At 46.2% G+C, this 18095-nt stretch overlaps 1 protein-coding gene across 3 annotated transcripts in view; it reads left to right on the top strand.

The window, feature by feature from the left end:
• The window catches only part of MAST1 (microtubule associated serine/threonine kinase 1), a 101778-nt gene that overhangs the window by 27803 nt on the left and 55880 nt on the right, over positions 1–18095 (top strand). For all 3 annotated transcript variants that reach the window (XM_066593683.1, XM_066593682.1, XM_066593684.1), the window contains exons 2-4: positions 4112–4140; positions 14738–14829; positions 17824–17899. In XM_066593683.1, coding sequence (XP_066449780.1) covers positions 4112–4140; positions 14738–14829; positions 17824–17899 — 197 coding nt within the window. The remainder of the gene's footprint in view (positions 1–4111; positions 4141–14737; positions 14830–17823; positions 17900–18095) is intronic.

Raw genomic sequence — 18095 nt, 5'->3', positions numbered from 1 at the left:
GAAGTGTTTCCGTCTCCTCGCTCGGTCCGCACATACTGGGTATTTTTCCCGTTTTTGGGCATCAGACTCCTCATTTCCTGCCAAACTGTGTTTACTTCTGTTTTCCCATCTACCGGGAAGCAGCCAAAATAGGTGTCTGTATTGTGACTATCGTCTGCGTTGCGTCTGCTCATCAGGCATTGTGTGATGGATCAGGTCTAGGCAACAGGGCGTTACGGCAGCGCTGTCAGTCACGCGGCTGCAGCGCCACCCACATTCAGCTGCTCGCTTTGTACACGTTACGCTATTCTTGACACGTATCCGAGAACATCTCGAGAAAATCGAAGAAACAAAATGCAAATGAACGAGGTGCACATCTTTCTGCACATATGTGTTCTATTATGTTGGCGATTCTCCGTCTTGACGTCAGCGGGGTTTTCATACAAACGGCTTCAAGAACATTTCCCAGAACATCTTTCATAATACCGCAGTCGATGAGTATGGCAAAAAAGGCACAAATTTACAAACTGCTATATTTTGTTCTGTGCCTACGGTGCCAGCATGTTCTAGGGTACCATGGTATGGCGAGGTGTGGGTACAGTGACGGTTGTCATGGTTATGAGGGCACTGTGGCTGACAGCATGGTAGCACACTTAGGGACCTTTCACACAGGACTTTTTTCAATTCTGCACCAGAATCTGCACATTAGGAAAGCGGATTTTGGGGCTGAATATTCCGCAGGAGGGCATACTCCATAACTCGGATTTTCCATGCCATGTGAAGGGTCTCACAGGGTACATTCACACAGCATTTTTTGAAAGCACACTAGCTCCCTTTACTACACTGACAGCATGGCAAGGCTGCTCCAACAGCTGCCACGCAAAGCCCCGCCCCTTCCTGTGATGTGCAGAGGGCAGAGAAGCGACAGGGTGCTCCAGGCGCCGGAGGGAGAGATGATGCGGCATTGATGCCATGCATAGTGCCCCTGAAAATGTGTGATATGTAGTACTTCCTGAAATGGAGTGCCACATAGTGCCCCCTGAAAACAAGTGCCATCATAGTGCCCCCTAAAAGTAAGTGCTATGCATAGTACTTACTGAAAATAAGTGCCATCATAGTGCTCCCTGAAAGTAAGTGCCATGCATAGTACTTCCTGAAAAGGAATGCCACATGGTGCCCCCTGAAAATAATTGCCATCATAGTGTCCTCTGAAAATAAGTGCCATTGTAGTGCCCTCTGAAAATAAGTGCCATGATAATGCCTTTCAAAAATAAGTGCTATAATAGTGGCCCCTGAAAATGAAGTTGGCTGAGAATGCACTTATGGGCAGATCAGGCAGCCGGGGGAACAGTGCAGCATCTGCCCCACATAAGACGATAAAGTTACTGACTGCCGTAACCAGCTGAGGCTGGAGATGAGGACAGGCACGGCTGTCTTTTGCTGGCAGCCATAACAGTCATGTACAGTGCTCCATGAAAAAGAGTGCCATCTTAGTGTCCCCTGAAAGCGTGCCATCATAATGCCCACTGTAAATAAGTGTCACTAAGTACTTCATCCTCTGAATACCAGTGACATCTCACCTGTCCCGTCTGCTGCTATTATGGAAGGATTCAAGCTTGATGTGGTCCCGCCCCTGAGGAACAACCTAGATAGGACAGGGAGCCTACAGGACTCTCCTACACTGCCCTGCCTCTATTATACCTGCTGCATCCATCGCTATGCTTTGTTGGTCCTGTGAATTCTAGCAAAACTGATACTTGATGCCAAGGGGTGCCAGGTTCTGTTCCTTACAACTTATAGGACCCAGAAAGACCCCCAAGGTCCAGCACTGGCAGGTTTTGAACCTCAGCTGTGTTGAAATACCAGTCCACAGCTATAATCATTCTGGATAGCGGATCCTGTAAATCTGCATCTCGCACGTTACTGATGACATCACACATCACCACATGGTCTCGCAGATTTCTGTTTTCCTCTTGGCTCTGCTCTCTCCAGAGTGTCTCAGCATTTTCTGTGCTGCTTACCGGTCTCCGTAGAAACTGAGATCCAATGCAGCAAGGGTTGGGAATATGGGAATATTACAGATTTTTACTTAAAGGGGACGGTTAAAAATTTTGTCTGTCTGTTCGGATCCATTGTAGGGTTTATGCTGTGATAATATGTTGGTCATTGCTGACAGCGGCTCTTACCTCCTCCCGCCATCAGTCATAGCCAGCGCTGTGTCTCTCGTGTTACCTGTGGCAGACAGTGTGTCCTCTCTCCTTGCACTCCAACTGTCACTTCTGCCCAATCCACCCCTTAAAGGGCCAGCATACTCACCCAGCTCTCCAGTCCCAGGCCAATCCAGATAACCTCCAGTCTACTTAAAGCAACCAACTGATACTGGAACAAAATTCTATCCTGGAATAGGAGGTGGAGGAGGTATATGACCTGCAGTTGTTCTCTGCTTCCTCTCCAATCCACCAGTTCTGGGCTTGTATTGTATTTGGACATCCAAGATGGCTCTCTGATTGGCCAGTGCTGATCACGTCAGTCAAAGAGCAGGTATGGTGCATTGGTAGTCTAACACTACTAATGCACGGTGGGGAATAGATAATCTTAAAATTGCGTCAGCCATCTTAGAAGGCTGAAAATAGAACTTGCAACCGACAGATGAAAGGGACTGCAGAGAAAAACAGGTAATATATTTGCCTCCCCCTTCGGTCCTGGAACAGAATTTTGCCCGAAGCTAGAAGATCACTTTCAGCCACTTGCCCCCACTGAAGGGTGCCTGAGCAATTAGTCTTTTACTGTAGAAAGGTTCTAGAATGTTTCTGTCTGACTGCCATTTTTTTGCCCAGCTCCTGTTCTACTCAGCTTTCCCGATTTCCCCACTCTTGACCTCGGCTAGTTTGTTAACCATGATTATTCTGCTGCCAATTCATGAGAAATCCACCAACCCTGACGTTGACTCTGTCTACACCCTCCAGTAGTGTTTTACAGTATTCCTGACCAAATTGCCTCAGCTGCCTCTAAACTGAGACTATTTCTGGGGTAACCGTCTGAAGTTCCTGCAGTTATGACCATATTCCAAGAGGTGGGTTTAAAGGGTGAAAACTAAGGATCCCCAGGGTAGCCCTCAGGTCTAGCTCTAAGTCAAATCAGTTTAGTGTCACAATGGATCCACACCTGCTGCCTTGATATAGATATTTTTGGATTATATCTTAATATTTTATTGCACCCTACTGTATAATTGTCATGATATGTAAAAATATATCACCCCTAATATTTCTTTCTCTATGACATTATCCCAAAAACCTAATTTTTGTAGTAGTTATCCATATAAAAATGATTTGTAAAAAATTGCACTCTTTTTTTATAATGACCACTAGATGTCAGCACTTGCATACACTTGAGAAAAACATCTCACTTTACAGCCTACAGTGAATAGGTATGTTACCTCATTATCTCCAATAGAAGCAAGGTTAATAAGACAATGGCAGCGCTATCTTACAGTAGAGCGTAGATGAGAAAGATTTTCACTATCATCTAGTCAACACCCCCTGCCCAATATCTTCCACTATGCTGCTGGTGTATGTGTCATTCTCCACTATAATTCTGGAATGCATGTCATGAAACAAGAAGATCGGGATGAGCAGAGGTTTAGGGAAGTTTTTTGTCAACACATATAGCTGCATTATGAAGTTCTCCAACTTTTTCTTCTTAAAGGGATTCTGTCACCAGGGTCATAAAGTCTGTCTGGGGGCCGAGCTCCGAGTCAGGGAGGTGGGCCATGCCGGCTTCTCCCGCCCGTATCCTGCAGACTGACAACAATCTCTTCTTTTGTGTATAGGGGGAGTGCTGCCGTTCTGCATACTGCAGGTGGAGAATGGTCGTTGCGGTCCGCCTCTGTGACTTGGCTCAGCTCCAAGTCAAACTTTATGAACCTGGTGACAGAATCCCCTTAAATGGCGCAGTTTCCATCTTGGTTGGTTTGTACTGGGGCAACGCCTGCTTGGGATAACATCTGCAAGGGCCAGCATGGTGATCCCAGTGTGTGTAGGAACGTTGTCAAATTGCTCCCTTAGTAAAGGATTATGTTTGATAATGTGTCTATGATTTATTTTCTTCTCATTGGTCTCTCTTGTCTCCACAGGATCTGCCCCTGCCCAGGAAGAGCAGCGGGTAAGTGCCCTGGGCTTCCATCCATATGGGGGATGTATATACGGAGTGAATGGCAGTAAGGAATGCGGCAGATTCATCTATGGCTGTCTCTTGGGTATAAGCGATGTCATGTGTATTATATAGTCTTCAGAGCAGTACATGGGGTATATTAGTGTATCATGTATAGAGCTGGACATACACTCAGTGTAAACCAATCCCTCCCCTAGAAGTTGTCAGAACCGAATGAAACTTTGTCTGTGTGATTGTAACGTTGATATAAGTAAGTGATTACATATCAGAGCAAAAAGACCATTTATTGTGGAGAACCGACCCCTTGTAGGGAGGCTCTAGTACCCTGTTGTACTACCTCTAGCTTGGATACAAGATGTGATACGGGTGGGCATGGAGGCTCTAGTACCCTGTTGTACCGCCTCTAGCTTGGATACAAGATGTGATACATGTGGGCATGGAGGCTCTAGTATCCTGCTATACTGGCTCTAGCTTAGATACAAGATGTGATATGGGTGGGCATGGAGGCTCTAGTATCCTGCTATACTGGCTCTAGCTTAGATACAAGATGTGATATGGGTGGGCATGGAGGCTCTAGTATCCTGCTATACTGGCTCTAGCTTGGATACAAGATGTGATACAGGTGGGCATGGAGGCTCTAGTACCCTGTTGTACCGCCTCTAGCTTGGATACAAGTTGTTATACAGATGGGCATGGAGGCTCTAGTAGCCTGTTGTACCACCTCTAGCTTGGATACAAGATGTGATATGGGTGGGCATGGAGGCTCTAGTATCCTGTTATAGTGGCTCTAGCTTGGATACAAGTTGTAATACAGGCGGGCATGGAGGCTCCAGTACCCTGTTGTACCACCTCTAGCTTGGATACAAGATGTGATATAGGTGGGAATGGAGGCTCTAGTACCCTGTTATACTGCCACCAGCTTGGATACAAGATGTGATACAGGTGGGCATAGAGGCTCCAGTACCTGTTGTATCGCCTCTAGTTTGGATACAAGATATGATATGGGCGGGCAAGGAGGCACTACTACCCAGTTGGGTCACCTCTAGCTTGGATTAAAGATGTGATACGGGTGGGAATGGAGGCTCTAGTACCCTGCTGGCCCGCCTCTAGCTTGAATATAAGATGTGATACAGATGGGCATGCAGGCTCTAGTACCCTGTTGGATTGCCTCTTGCTTGGATGCAAGATGTGATACAGACGGGCATGGAGGCTCTAGTACCCTGTTGGGTCACTTAAAGCCTAGATTAAAGATGTGATACGGCTGTGCATGGAGGCTCTAGTACCCTGTTGGCCCGCCTCTAGCTTGGATACAAGATGTGGCATGGGCAGGCATGGAGGCTCTAGTACTCTGTTGTACCACCTCTAGCATGGATACAAGATGTGGCACGGGCGGGCATTAAGACTCTAGTACCCTGTTGGGCCACCTATACCTTGGATATAAGATATGATACAAGCGAGTATGGAGGCTCTAGTACCCTGTTGTATTGCCTCTATCTCAGATACAAGATGTGGCATGGGCCAGCATAAAGACTCTAGTACCCTATTGTACCACCTCTAGCTTGGATTCAAGATGTGATACGGGAGGGGCATGGAGGCTCTAGAACCCTGTTTGGCCACCTGTAACTTGGATACAAGATGTGATATGGGTGGGCAGGGAGGCTCTAGTACCCTGTTATACTGCCTCTAGCTTGGATACAAGATGTGATACAGGCGGGCATGGAGGCATACAGGTTCTGTATCCTGCGGCATATCGCTCCACAATTGCTGTAACTGAGTCTCTAGATTTTGCAGACTGAGTCTCTAGATCTTGCAGACTCGTTGGGTGTGGAAGGTGGCGTTCCAGATGGTTCCATACATGTTTTATTTGTGATAAGTCTGGCAACCGGGCAGCCACTGAAGTGTGACATCGTTGTGGGGGCTCCTGTGACCCCCTTGTGTGTGCGGCCGAGCATTATCCTGATGGAAGCTGCCATGACAAGAACACATGTGGCTGCAGGACATCCTGAACATATCGCTGAGCTGTCATTGTCCCTCGTACCACTACTAGGGGGGACCGACTGTCGTATGCTTCAGTATACCGCTGTACCGCCTCTAGCTTGGATACATGATTGTGATACAGGTGGGCATGGAGGCTCTAATACCCTGTTGGGTCGTCTCTAGCTTGGATGAAAGATGTGATGGGTATGGGGGGCCATAGAGGCTATAGCACCCTGTTGGGCTGCCTCCCTCTTGGATACAAGGTGTGATACGACAAGCATTGAGGCTCTAGTACCCTGCTGGGCTACCTTTAGCTTTAATACAAGAGGTGATATGCGCAGGCATTGAGGCATAGAGGTTCTGTATGATATCCTGTGGCATATCGCTCCACATCTGCTGTAACTGAGCATCTACCTTATTTCCCTGAAAAATAAGACCCTGTCTTATATTAATTTTTGCCCCAAAGAGGAAATAGGTCTTATTTTCAGGGGATATCTTATTATACTTACCTAGCAGTCTCAGTCCTGGTCCTTCCTGCTGCTCTCCACAGCTCCAACACGCCTCCTTCAGTCCTCCGCTGCTCATACAACATCACTTCCTGGTTACGGTATTCATAAATCCCACCTCCAGGAAGTGATGGCTGTGATTGGCTCAGCTAATCAATGCAGTGCTGGATGAACCATTGCTATGGCTGTGATTGGTTTATTCAGCGCTACATTGATTGGTTCTTCTACCGCTGCACAGCCAATCAATGCAGCGCTGAATAAACCAATCACAGCCATCACATTGGTTCATCCAGCACTGCATTGCTTGGCTGAGCAGCGGACGAAGAACCAATCATAGCTATTGCTTCCTGGAGGTAATATTTATGAATTCCGTACCCAGGAAGTGATGTTGTACGAGCAGCTAAGGACTGCGGGACCCACACTGAACCTCTAGAGAGCAGTGGGAGGGACCTGAACCAAGCCTGCTAGGTAATATATATTTTTTTTAATGTAGTGTAATTAGGGCTTATTTTTGGGGAAACGGGGTAGATTGTTAGATTGCAAACTCATAGGCTGTTGAAGATGGCATCCCAGATGATCCCATACATGTTCTATTGGTGATAAATCTGGCGACCGGGCAGCCACGGAAGTGTGACAATGTTGTGGGGGCTCCTGTGACCCCCTTGTGTGTGCGGCCGAGCATTATCCTGCTGCCTCTTGGAAGCCGCCATGAGAGGAACACACATGGCTGCAGGATATCCTGAACATATCGCTGAGCTGTCATTGTCCCTCGTGCCACTACTAGGGGGGACCGACTGTCATATACAATGGCCCACACAGACCATCACACTAGCAGGGGGCAGTGTGCCATACACAACAAAGGAGCTTCTAGTGCTTGTCGGATGATCAGACGGTCCTCCCTACTGGTGGTCTGTCAGGGGTCCTTAGCCTGGTCACCTTGTGTGTCCTCACACATCCACTGGTCCGAACACCCCCTAACAGTCTGGTCAGACGCTCCTCTCTACTGGTGGTCTGTCGGGGGATCCTGAGCCTGGTCACCTTGTGTGCCCTCACATATCCACTGGTCCCACCACCCCCAACAGTCTAGTCAGACACTCCTCTCTACTGGTTGTCTGTAGGGGGCGTCCTGAGCCCGGTCACCTTGTGTGCCCCCACACATCCACTGGTCCCAACACCTCCTAACAGTCTGGTCAGACGCTCCTCTCTACCGGTAGTCTGTAGGGGGCGTCCTGAGCCGGGTCACCTTGTATGCCCTCACACATCCACTAGTCCCAGCACCCCCTAGCAGTCTGGTCAGACGCTCCTCTCTACTGGTGGTCTGTAGAGGGCGTCCTGTGCCCGGTCACCTTGTGTGCCTCACACATCCACTGGTCCCAACACCCCTAACAGTCTGATCAGAACGACTGGTGGGGAACAATTCATGGATACGACCATCCCAGCACCCCCTAACAGTCTGGTCAGACGCTCCTCTCTACTGGTGGTCTGTAGGGGGCGTTCTGAGCCCGGTCACCTTGTGTGCCCTCACACATCCACTGATCCCAACACCTTCTAACAGTCTGGTCAGACGCTCCTCTCTACTGGTGGTCTGTAGGGGGCGCCCTAAGCCCGGTCACCTTGTGTGCTCTCAGACATCCACTGGCCCCAACACCCCCTAACAGTCTGGTCAGACGCTCCTCTCTACTGGTGGTCTGTAGGGGGCGTCCTGAGCCCAGTCACCTTGTGTGCCCTCAGTCATCCACTGGTCCCAAGACCTCCTAACAGTCTGGTCAGACGCTCCTCTCTACTGGTGGTCTGTAGGGGGTGTCCTGAGCCCAGTCTCCTTGTGTGCCCTCACACATCCACTGGTCCCAACACCTCCTAACAGTCTGGTCAGAACAGCCTGTGGGGCACAATTCATGGATACGGCCATCCAGCTTCTCACACCCCAATAATGCGCCCCTCTCAGACTCTGGTAACGGGGTGAAATCTCTTCTCTGCGTCGTAGAGGCGTCTAGTGGTCAACAAGCTCTACACAAGCGGAAGAAGAGGTCACTACACACAAGGAGCCTCCGAGAGCCTCTTATAGGCCAAGGGGTGAACCACTTTTAGGGCCTCCGGTGACAAGACTGTTCATCTAATCACCACAACTCTCATCATCTACAGATCTGCCCGAGATGGAACTGTATGCCGGGTTATACAGCAAAACAACAATTTCTTCTGGGGGCGGAGTGTTTTGACAAAGAGTGTATATATAATCTGTAGAGCAGTACACGGGGTATATAGTGTGTATATATAATCTGTAGAGCAGTACACGGGGTATATAGTGTGTATATATAATCTGTAGAGCAGTACACGGGGTATATAGTGTGTATATATAATCTGTAGAGCAGTACACGGGGTATATAGTGTGTATATATAATCTGTAGAGCAGTACACGGGGTATATAGTGTGTATATATAATCTATAGAGTAGTACACGGGGTATATAGTATGTATATATAATCTGTAGAGCAGTACACAGGGTTAGTGACACATCAGTACATGTACACATATGTCCTGGGTTAGTGGTACAGCAGTACATGTACACATAGATGTTCTGGGTCAGTGACACATCAGTACATGTACATATATGTTCTGGGTCAGTGACACAGTAGTACATTTACATATATGTTCTGGCTCAGTGACACAGCGGTACATGTACATATATGTTCTGGGTCAGTGACACAGCGGTCAGTGTACATATATGTTCTGGGTCAGTGACAGCGGTCGGTGTACACATGTGTTCTGGGTCAGTGACACAGCGGAAGGTGTACACATATGTTCTGGCTCAACACACAGTAGTACATATACACATATGTTGTGGGTCAGTGACACAATGGTACATGTACACATATGTTCTGGGTCAGTGACACAATGGTACATGTACACATATGTTCTGGGTCAGTGACACAGCAGTCGGTGTACACATATGTTGTAGGTCAGTGACACAGTAGTACATGTACACTTATGTTGTGGGTCAGTGACACAGCGGTAGGTGTACACATATATGTTCTGGGTCAGTGACACAGTAATACATGTACACGTATGTTGTGGGTCTGTGACACAGTGGTAGCTGTACACATATGCTCTGGGTCAGTAAAACAGCGGTTGGTGTACACATATGCTCTGGGACAGTGACACAGCGGTACATGTACACATATGTTGTGGGTCAGTGACACAGCGGTACATGTACATATATGTTCTGGGTCAGTGACACAGCGGTCAGTGTACACATATGTTCTGGCTCAGTGACACAGTAGTACATGTACACATATCTTCTGGCTCAGTGACACAGTAGTACATGTACACATATGTCCTGGCTCAGTGACACAGCGTTTCATGTACATATATGTTCTGGGTCAGTGACACAGCGGTCAGTGTACACATATGTTCTGGGTCAGTGACAGCGGTCGGTGTACACATATGTTCTGGGTCAGTGACACAGCGGTCAGTGTACATATATGTTCTGGGTCAGTGACAGCGGTCGGTGTACACATGTGTTCTGGGTCAGTGACACAGCGGAAGGTGTACACATATGTTCTGGCTCAACACACAGTAGTACATATATACATATGTTGTGGGTCAGTGACACAATGGTACATGTACACATATGTTCTGGGTCAGTGACACAATGGTACATGTACACATATGTTCTGGGTCAGTGACACAGCAGTCGGTGTACACATATGTTGTAGGTCAGTGACACAGTAGTACATGTACACTTATGTTGTGGGTCAGTGACACAGCGGTAGGTGTACACATATATGTTCTGGGTCAGTGACACAGTAATACATGTACACGTATGTTGTGGGTCTGTGACACAGTGGTAGCTGTACACATATGTTCTGGGTCAGTAAAACAGCGGTTGGTGTACACATATGCTCTGGGACAGTGACAGAGCGGTACATGTACACATATGTTGTGGGTCAGTGACACAGCGGTACATGTACATATATGTTCTGGGTCAGTGACACAGCGGTCAGTGTACACATATGTTCTGGCTCAGTGACACAGTAGTACATGTACACATATGTCCTGGCTCAGTGACACAGCGTTTCATGTACATATATGTTCTGGGTCAGTGACACAGCGGTCAGTGTACACATATGTTCTGGGTCAGTGACAGCGGTCGGTGTACACATATATTCTGGGTCAGTGACACAGCGGTCAGTGTACACATATGTTCTGGCTCAGTGACACAGTAGTACATATACACATATGTTCTGGCTCAGTGACACAGCGGTACATGTACATATATGTTCTGGGTCAGTGACACAGCGGTACATGTACACATATGTTCTGGGTCAGTGACAGCGGTCGATGTACACATATGTTCTTACTCAGTGACACAGTAGTACATGTACACATATGTTCTGGCTCAGTGACACAGTAGTACATATACACATATGCTGTGGGTCAGTGACACAGCGGTACATGTACTGTACATATATGTTTTGGGTCAGTGACACAGTGGTCGGTGTACAGATATGTTCTGGATCAGTGACACAGCAGTCGATGTACACATATGTTCTGGGTCAGTGACACAGCGGTACATGTACATATATGTTTTGGGTCAGTGACACAGTGGTCGGTGTACACATATGTTCTGGATCAGTGACACAGCGGTCGGTGTACACATATGTCCTGTGTCAGTGACACAGCGGTCAGTGTACACATATGTTCTGGGTCAGTGACAGCGGTCGGTGTACACATATGTTCTGGGTCAGTGACACAGCGGTCAGTGTACACATATGTTGTGGCTCAGTGACACAGTAGTACATGTACACATATGTTCTGGCTCAGTGACACAGCGTTTCATGTACACATATGTTCTGGGTCAGTGACACAGCGGTCAGTGTACACATATGTTCTGGCTCAGTGACATGGTAGTACATGTACACATATGTTCTGGCTCAGTGACACAGCAGTACATGTACATATATGTTCTGGGTCAGTGACAGCGGTACATGTACACATATGTTCTGGGTCAGTGACAGCGATCGATGTACACATATGTTCTTACTCAGTGACACGGTAGTACATGTACGCATATGTTCTGGCTCAGTGACACAGTAGTACATATACACATATGTTGTGGGTCAGTGACACAGCAGTACATGTACATATATGTTTTGGGTCAGTGACACAGTGGTCGGTGTACACATATGTTCTGCGTCAGTGACACAGCGGTCGGTGTGCACATATGTTGTGGGTCAGTGACACAGCAGTTGGTGTACACATATGTTGTGGGTCAGTGACACAGCGGTCGGTGTACACATATGTTGTGTGTCAGTGACACAGCGGTCGGTGTACACATATGTTGTGGGTCAGTGACAGCGGTCGGTGTACACATATGTTGTGGGTCAGTGACAGCAGTTGGTGTACACATATGTTGTGGGTCAGTGACACAGTGGTAGGTGTACACATATGTTGTGGGTCAGTGACACAGCGGTCGGTGTACACATATGTTGTGGGTCAGTGACACGGCGGTCGGTGTACACATATGTTGTGGGTCAGTAACACAGCGGTCGGTGTACACATATGTTGTGCGTCAGTGACACAGCGGTCGGTCTACACATATGTTGTGCGTCAGTGACACAGCGGTCGGTGTACACATATGTTGTGGGTCAGTGACACAGCGGTCGGTGTACACATATGTTGTGGGTCAGTGACACAGCGGTCGGTGTACACATATGTTGTGGGTCAGTGACACAGCGGTCGGTGTACACATATGTTGTGGGTCAGTGACAGCGGTCGTTGTACACATATGTTGTGGGTCAGTGACACAGCGGTCGGTGTACACATATGTTGTGGGTCAGTGACACAGCGGTCGGTTTGCACATAGTGGCAGTAGAAAGCACATCTGCAGACGCACCTCTCCATCTTCCCGTCTGCTCCCCCTCCCATCTGCAGATCTCTCTGCTGCTTCCTTTCCCCTCCGCTCGCCCTCAGAATATCCTTGTCATCCCTCTCTCCATCCGTCCCTCCTTCTCCTCTCTCCGCATCTCTTCCTTCAGCTCCTTCTCCCCCTGATTATCCCTCTCCTGAGGATGTAATCCCATCACCTTCACCGCTCTCCCCGCCGTCCTCCCATCCTCACCGGCTCCTTCTCTCCCCTCGCTGCGTCCATTAGTCTTTGTACATCCTTCGGATAGACCCTCTTCCCTTCTGTCCGTTCACCAGCTCCTTCTATCATGTTCCTCCTAATCTGCCTTTGATCACACTCACCTGGACGAGGTCACCTACCTACCACAACTACCACCATGTTTAGGCGGACCAAGAGGTAATGTGGGCTTAAATGTCCTATGTTATACCGGATCGCATTATGTCATTGCTGTCTTTGTGTGGAAGTGTCCGTAGTGCTGAGATCTACAGGGTCCTATAGGTGACCTAAATCCGCCTCTTATATCCTGCAACTACTGGGCAAGTGCATCTAATATTGTGCAGCATGAAGAATAGCAGAACAGATGCATAGGTCCTCCATCCAGGTGACTTCATAGCTGCCCGTATGTCATTACGGGTGCCTTCACACGCGCAATATATGACTGACCGCAATCTGGTCCGATATAGTGTGCAAGAAGGAACAATTCATTAATTAGTCTCCGTGAGGGTTTTTTTTTTTGTTTTTTTTTTTTTTTTACAATATGAAAAATTATATTTGGGCGATTTTGCATAAAAATCACATCTATGCGATTTTTTTTTTATTGATTTTTTTTACAGCTTTCATAGAAAATGGGCAATATTTTAGCAAAATCATCCAGAAATGGGATATGTAGCAATTTGTTTCCATCTGGTAATATTGCGCTGGCAAAAGACTCGCTGATGTGGATTAAATCATTGGACTCGCTGTGTTCTTTTCATGCGTGATATGTGACCATATCTCAATCAGTCAGATATCACGTGAAGCTCAGCCGTGTGAATGCGCCCTGTGAGGGCAATGTTAGTCGCACTCACACATGTGAATGCACCCCAATGTAAAGAACTGGCCAGCAGAGCTTACACTCTAAGGGCTTATTTGGACGAGCATGTGCGGTGATGGTCTGTAGAAATGAACCAGATTTAACGTCTGTATGCCCGCGTGCGCACACATCCGTGTGCGTTTTTTTACTTCCCCGTGTCAGCCATTGTTTTTCTAGCAGACAAGGCTGTATTCACATGGGAGATTTTTTTGGGGAGGGGGGCGATTGCACGGAAATAAAAGAGATTGATTTAAATGGGAGTTTTCACACCGAAGTTCCTTCGTTTACTCAGACAGACGGTCTGACGAAAATCGCCCGTTTAATGGTGCCCACCCGTTTAATGGTGCCCACCCACCAGCGGTTTTTTTTCCGCTGCAAATTTGCAGCGTTTTTTTCCAATTGTCAATGGGACTTTCTAATGTTAAAAACGCACCAAAAACACAAGTTGCGTCGCGCTGCGTTTTTAACATTAGACAGTCCCATTGACAATTGGAAAAAAACCCCGCCAGTGGGTGGTCACCCTACGTCAATGGATGCGGTCAGTGTGCCGTCCATGGATGAGAAAATCATCCGTGTAAATTAACCCATTGAAAATAATGGGTTAATACAGCGCAGCGCAATCGCACAGAACGTGCACGTTTTTCACACCCGTGTAAATACAGCCGTATGGTTCCTTGGATCGATACGCGTTTCATGTATGCCCACTTTGATAGGGAGTCATGTGATCAGACCGCCTGGATGCTGGGGGCTTATATATACATATAGGATGCAGCGGGGGCTGGAGATCTGAAGAGCTGACACTCCGTCTGATGCAGTCCGGCTATTCCGGCAGCTGGCGTGTCATGTATTATTCATCGCTGGCTGTCTGCGGTTGTGTGTGCGCCCGCCATGCTACATGTATGTGAGAGTGCAAGCATGTCGAGCTCTCCCTTGGGGTGTCACGCTGGGATTCGTATCTGCCAGCTGAGCTGTCTCGTCTGAGATTCCAGACTGTGTGTCTGCGCTCCTCTCCCAGCGCTCTGTGTCAGCGGACACGCTTCCAGGGCTTTTGTTCTTCTGCTCATAAAAGCCGTGTCTAAGGATAAATATACAACCATGTAATAACCATCTTCTCTCATGTCTCATGTAGTTGCAGAAGCAGCAACAGGAAAAGTTTAATCCTGACAAGCAGCAGTTCTCCCACCCTCCCCCGACCGCACTCCCCGCTGCCCGGTCACATAGGTGAGTAGTCAGAAAATAGGGTATGGATCATCTTTGCAACCCTGGGGTATAACCTGGGTATCCGTGGTAATATGGAGCATGCTGGTAAAACCTGCGTATCTGCTGTATAGAGTGATATGGAGCATGCTGGTATAACCTGGGTATCTGTTGTATATAATTATATATGTACAGCTGGTATAAGTTATACATCTCCTGTATATAGTGATATAGACCATGCTGGTATAACCTGGGTATCTTCTGTATATAATTATATATGTACAGATGGTATAAGTTATACATCTCCTGTATATAGTGATACTGACCATGCTGGTATAACCTGGGTATCTCCTGTATATAATTATATATGTACAGCTGGTATAAGTTATACATCTCCTGTATCTAGTGATACGGACCATGCTGATATAACCTGGGTATCTCCTGTATATAATTCTATATGTACAGCTGGTATAAGTTACACATCTCCTGTATCTAGTGATACTGACCATGCTGGTATAACCTGGGTATCTCCTGTATATAATTATATATGTACAGCTGGCATAAGTTATACATCTCCTGTATATAGTGATATAGACCATGCTGGTATAACCTGGGTATCTCCTGTATACAATTATATATGTACAGGTGGTATAAGGTATACATCTCCTGTATATAGTCATATGGACCATGCTGCTATAACCTGGGTATCTCCTGTATGTAATTATATATGTAAAGCTGGTATAACTTATACATCTCCTGTATATAGTGATATGGACCATGCTGGTATAACCTGGGCATCTTCTGTATATAATTATATATGTACAGCTGGTAAAACTTATACATCTCCTGTTAAAGTGATATGGACCATGCTGGTATAACCTAGGCATCTTCTGGATACAATTATACATGTACAGTTGGTATACGTTATACATCTCCCTGTATATAGTGATATGGAGCATGCTGGTATAACCTGGGCCTCTCCTGTATATAATTATATATGTACAGCTGGTATAAGTTATACATCTCCTGTATATAGTAAGATGGAGCAAGCTGGTATAGCCTGGGTATTTTCCGTATATAATTATATATGTACAGCTGGCATAAGTTATACATCTCCCTGTAAATAGTGATATGGAGCATGCTGGTATAACCTGGGTATCTGCTGTATATCAATATATATGTACACCTGGTATAAGTTATACATCTCTTGTATATAGTGATATGGAGCATGCTGGTATAAGTTATGCATCTCCTGTATACAGTGATATAGACCATGCTGCTATAATCTGGGTATCTCCTGTATATAATTATATATGTACAGCTGGTATAAGTCATACATCTCCTGTATACAGTGATATAGACCATGCTGCTATAATCTGGGTATCTCCTGTATATAATTATATATGTACAGCTGGTATAAGTTATACATCTCCTGTATATTGTGATATGGACCATGTCGGTATAACCTGGGTATCTCCTGTATATAATTATATATGTACAGCTGGTATAAGTTATTCATCTCCTGTATATTGTGATATGGAGCATGCTGGTATAACCTGGGTATCTCCTGTATATAATTATATATGTACATCTGGTATAAGTTATACATCCTGTATATAGTGATATAGACCATGCTGGTATAACCTGGGTATCTCCTATATATAATTATATATGTACAGCTAGAATAAGTTATACATTTCCAAATATAGTGATCCGGTCCATGCTGGTATAACCTGGGTATCTCCTGTATATAATTATATATGTACAGATGGTATAAGTTACACATCTCCTGTATATAGTGATACTAACAATGCTGGTATAACCTAGGTATCTCCTGTATATAATTATATATGTACAGCTGGTATAAGTTATTCATCTCCTGTATATAGTGATATGGAGCATGCTGGTATAACCTGGGTATCCCCTGTATATAATTATATATGTACAGCTGGTATAAGTTATACATTTCCAAATATAGTGATCCGGACCATGCTGGTATAACCTGGGTATCTCGTGTATATAATTATATATGTACAGATCGTATAAGTTACACATCTCCTGTATCTAGTGATACTGAACTTGCTGGTGTAACCTGGGTATCTCCTGTATATAATTATATATGTACAGCTGGTATAAGTTCTACATCCTGTATATAGTGTTATGGAGCATGCTGGTATAACCTGGGTATCTTCTGTATATAATTATATATGTACAGCTGGTATAAGTTATTCATCTCCTGTATATAGTGACATGGAGCATGCTGATATAACCTGGGTATCTCTTGGTAGATATATACTGTTCCCACCCACAAATAATATTGGGGTAAGGAAAGATTGGTATGAAGTTTATCACCCGATCCTTTTGTGCCCCCCGTGGATAAGCTGCTGGGGTGGGGGGTGGGGTGGGGGGAAATTACTATTGAAGATACATGAGCCCCTATAACCGCCCATTCTTACTCCACAGTTGGCTGGTCTCGCTGATTTTGGTAGGCAGGCTGACTCTTCCCTAATGTGTACGGGGGCCTTAATATAGCGATGGAAAGGATTTTTAAAGTAAAATGTGAATCACCTTTTAAAAGAAACTCTTTAAATCCGCGTAACCCTGCTGACCCGCAGAACAACGTTCACATGTCAGTTGTGAACTGTCTAACCTAAAACCCATAAAAATGGCGCAAAAATTAGAAAGTTATGGCTTTTGAAAGGCGGGGGCAAAAAAACTAAAATTAAACAATTAAAAATCTCTGATCCTGAAGGGGTTAAATGTCATTTTAAATATCTGATGAGATTGAGTTAAAAGAGACATCAAGATGAATTCCACGGACCTTCCATTATTAGGTGCCCCAGGGCAAAATCCTCCTATTGGTCTCATAAGAAACCATTGGGTGTGACTAGCCCCCTGCCTACGGGGCGATGCCCCAACCAGTGAGACAAACCGATTAGAACGAATAGCCTTCTCTCCTGTTAGGGGGCTACATACAGTGAGACCCCTTATCCAACCCCGTGTCTTGTCTTATTACAGGGGGAAGCCCTATGGACAGTCCGCGCAATTTCTCCCCAAGTGCAGCTGCTCACTTCTCCTTTGCATCGTCACGCAGGTAATGGGGATGGTGGTATCATCAGAGGTTTGGTGGTACAGGGTGAGGGGGTCCTGATCTTGGAGATGTATTACAAGCATGGGAGCCGGGGCTCTGGGTGTCACCTACAGTCTATTCAGACTTACTGTATACTGCTCTGTCCATGAGCACACATGTATGTATCCTTTCCATCAGTGCTGTAACTACAGGGGTGGCA

Source organism: Eleutherodactylus coqui, chromosome 2 (assembly GCF_035609145.1).
Source record: "Eleutherodactylus coqui strain aEleCoq1 chromosome 2, aEleCoq1.hap1, whole genome shotgun sequence".
Classification (NCBI taxonomy): domain Eukaryota; kingdom Metazoa; phylum Chordata; class Amphibia; order Anura; family Eleutherodactylidae; genus Eleutherodactylus; species Eleutherodactylus coqui.
The sequence above is the reverse complement of the archived record's forward strand: the minus strand, read 5'-3'. Positions and strand labels throughout refer to the sequence as shown.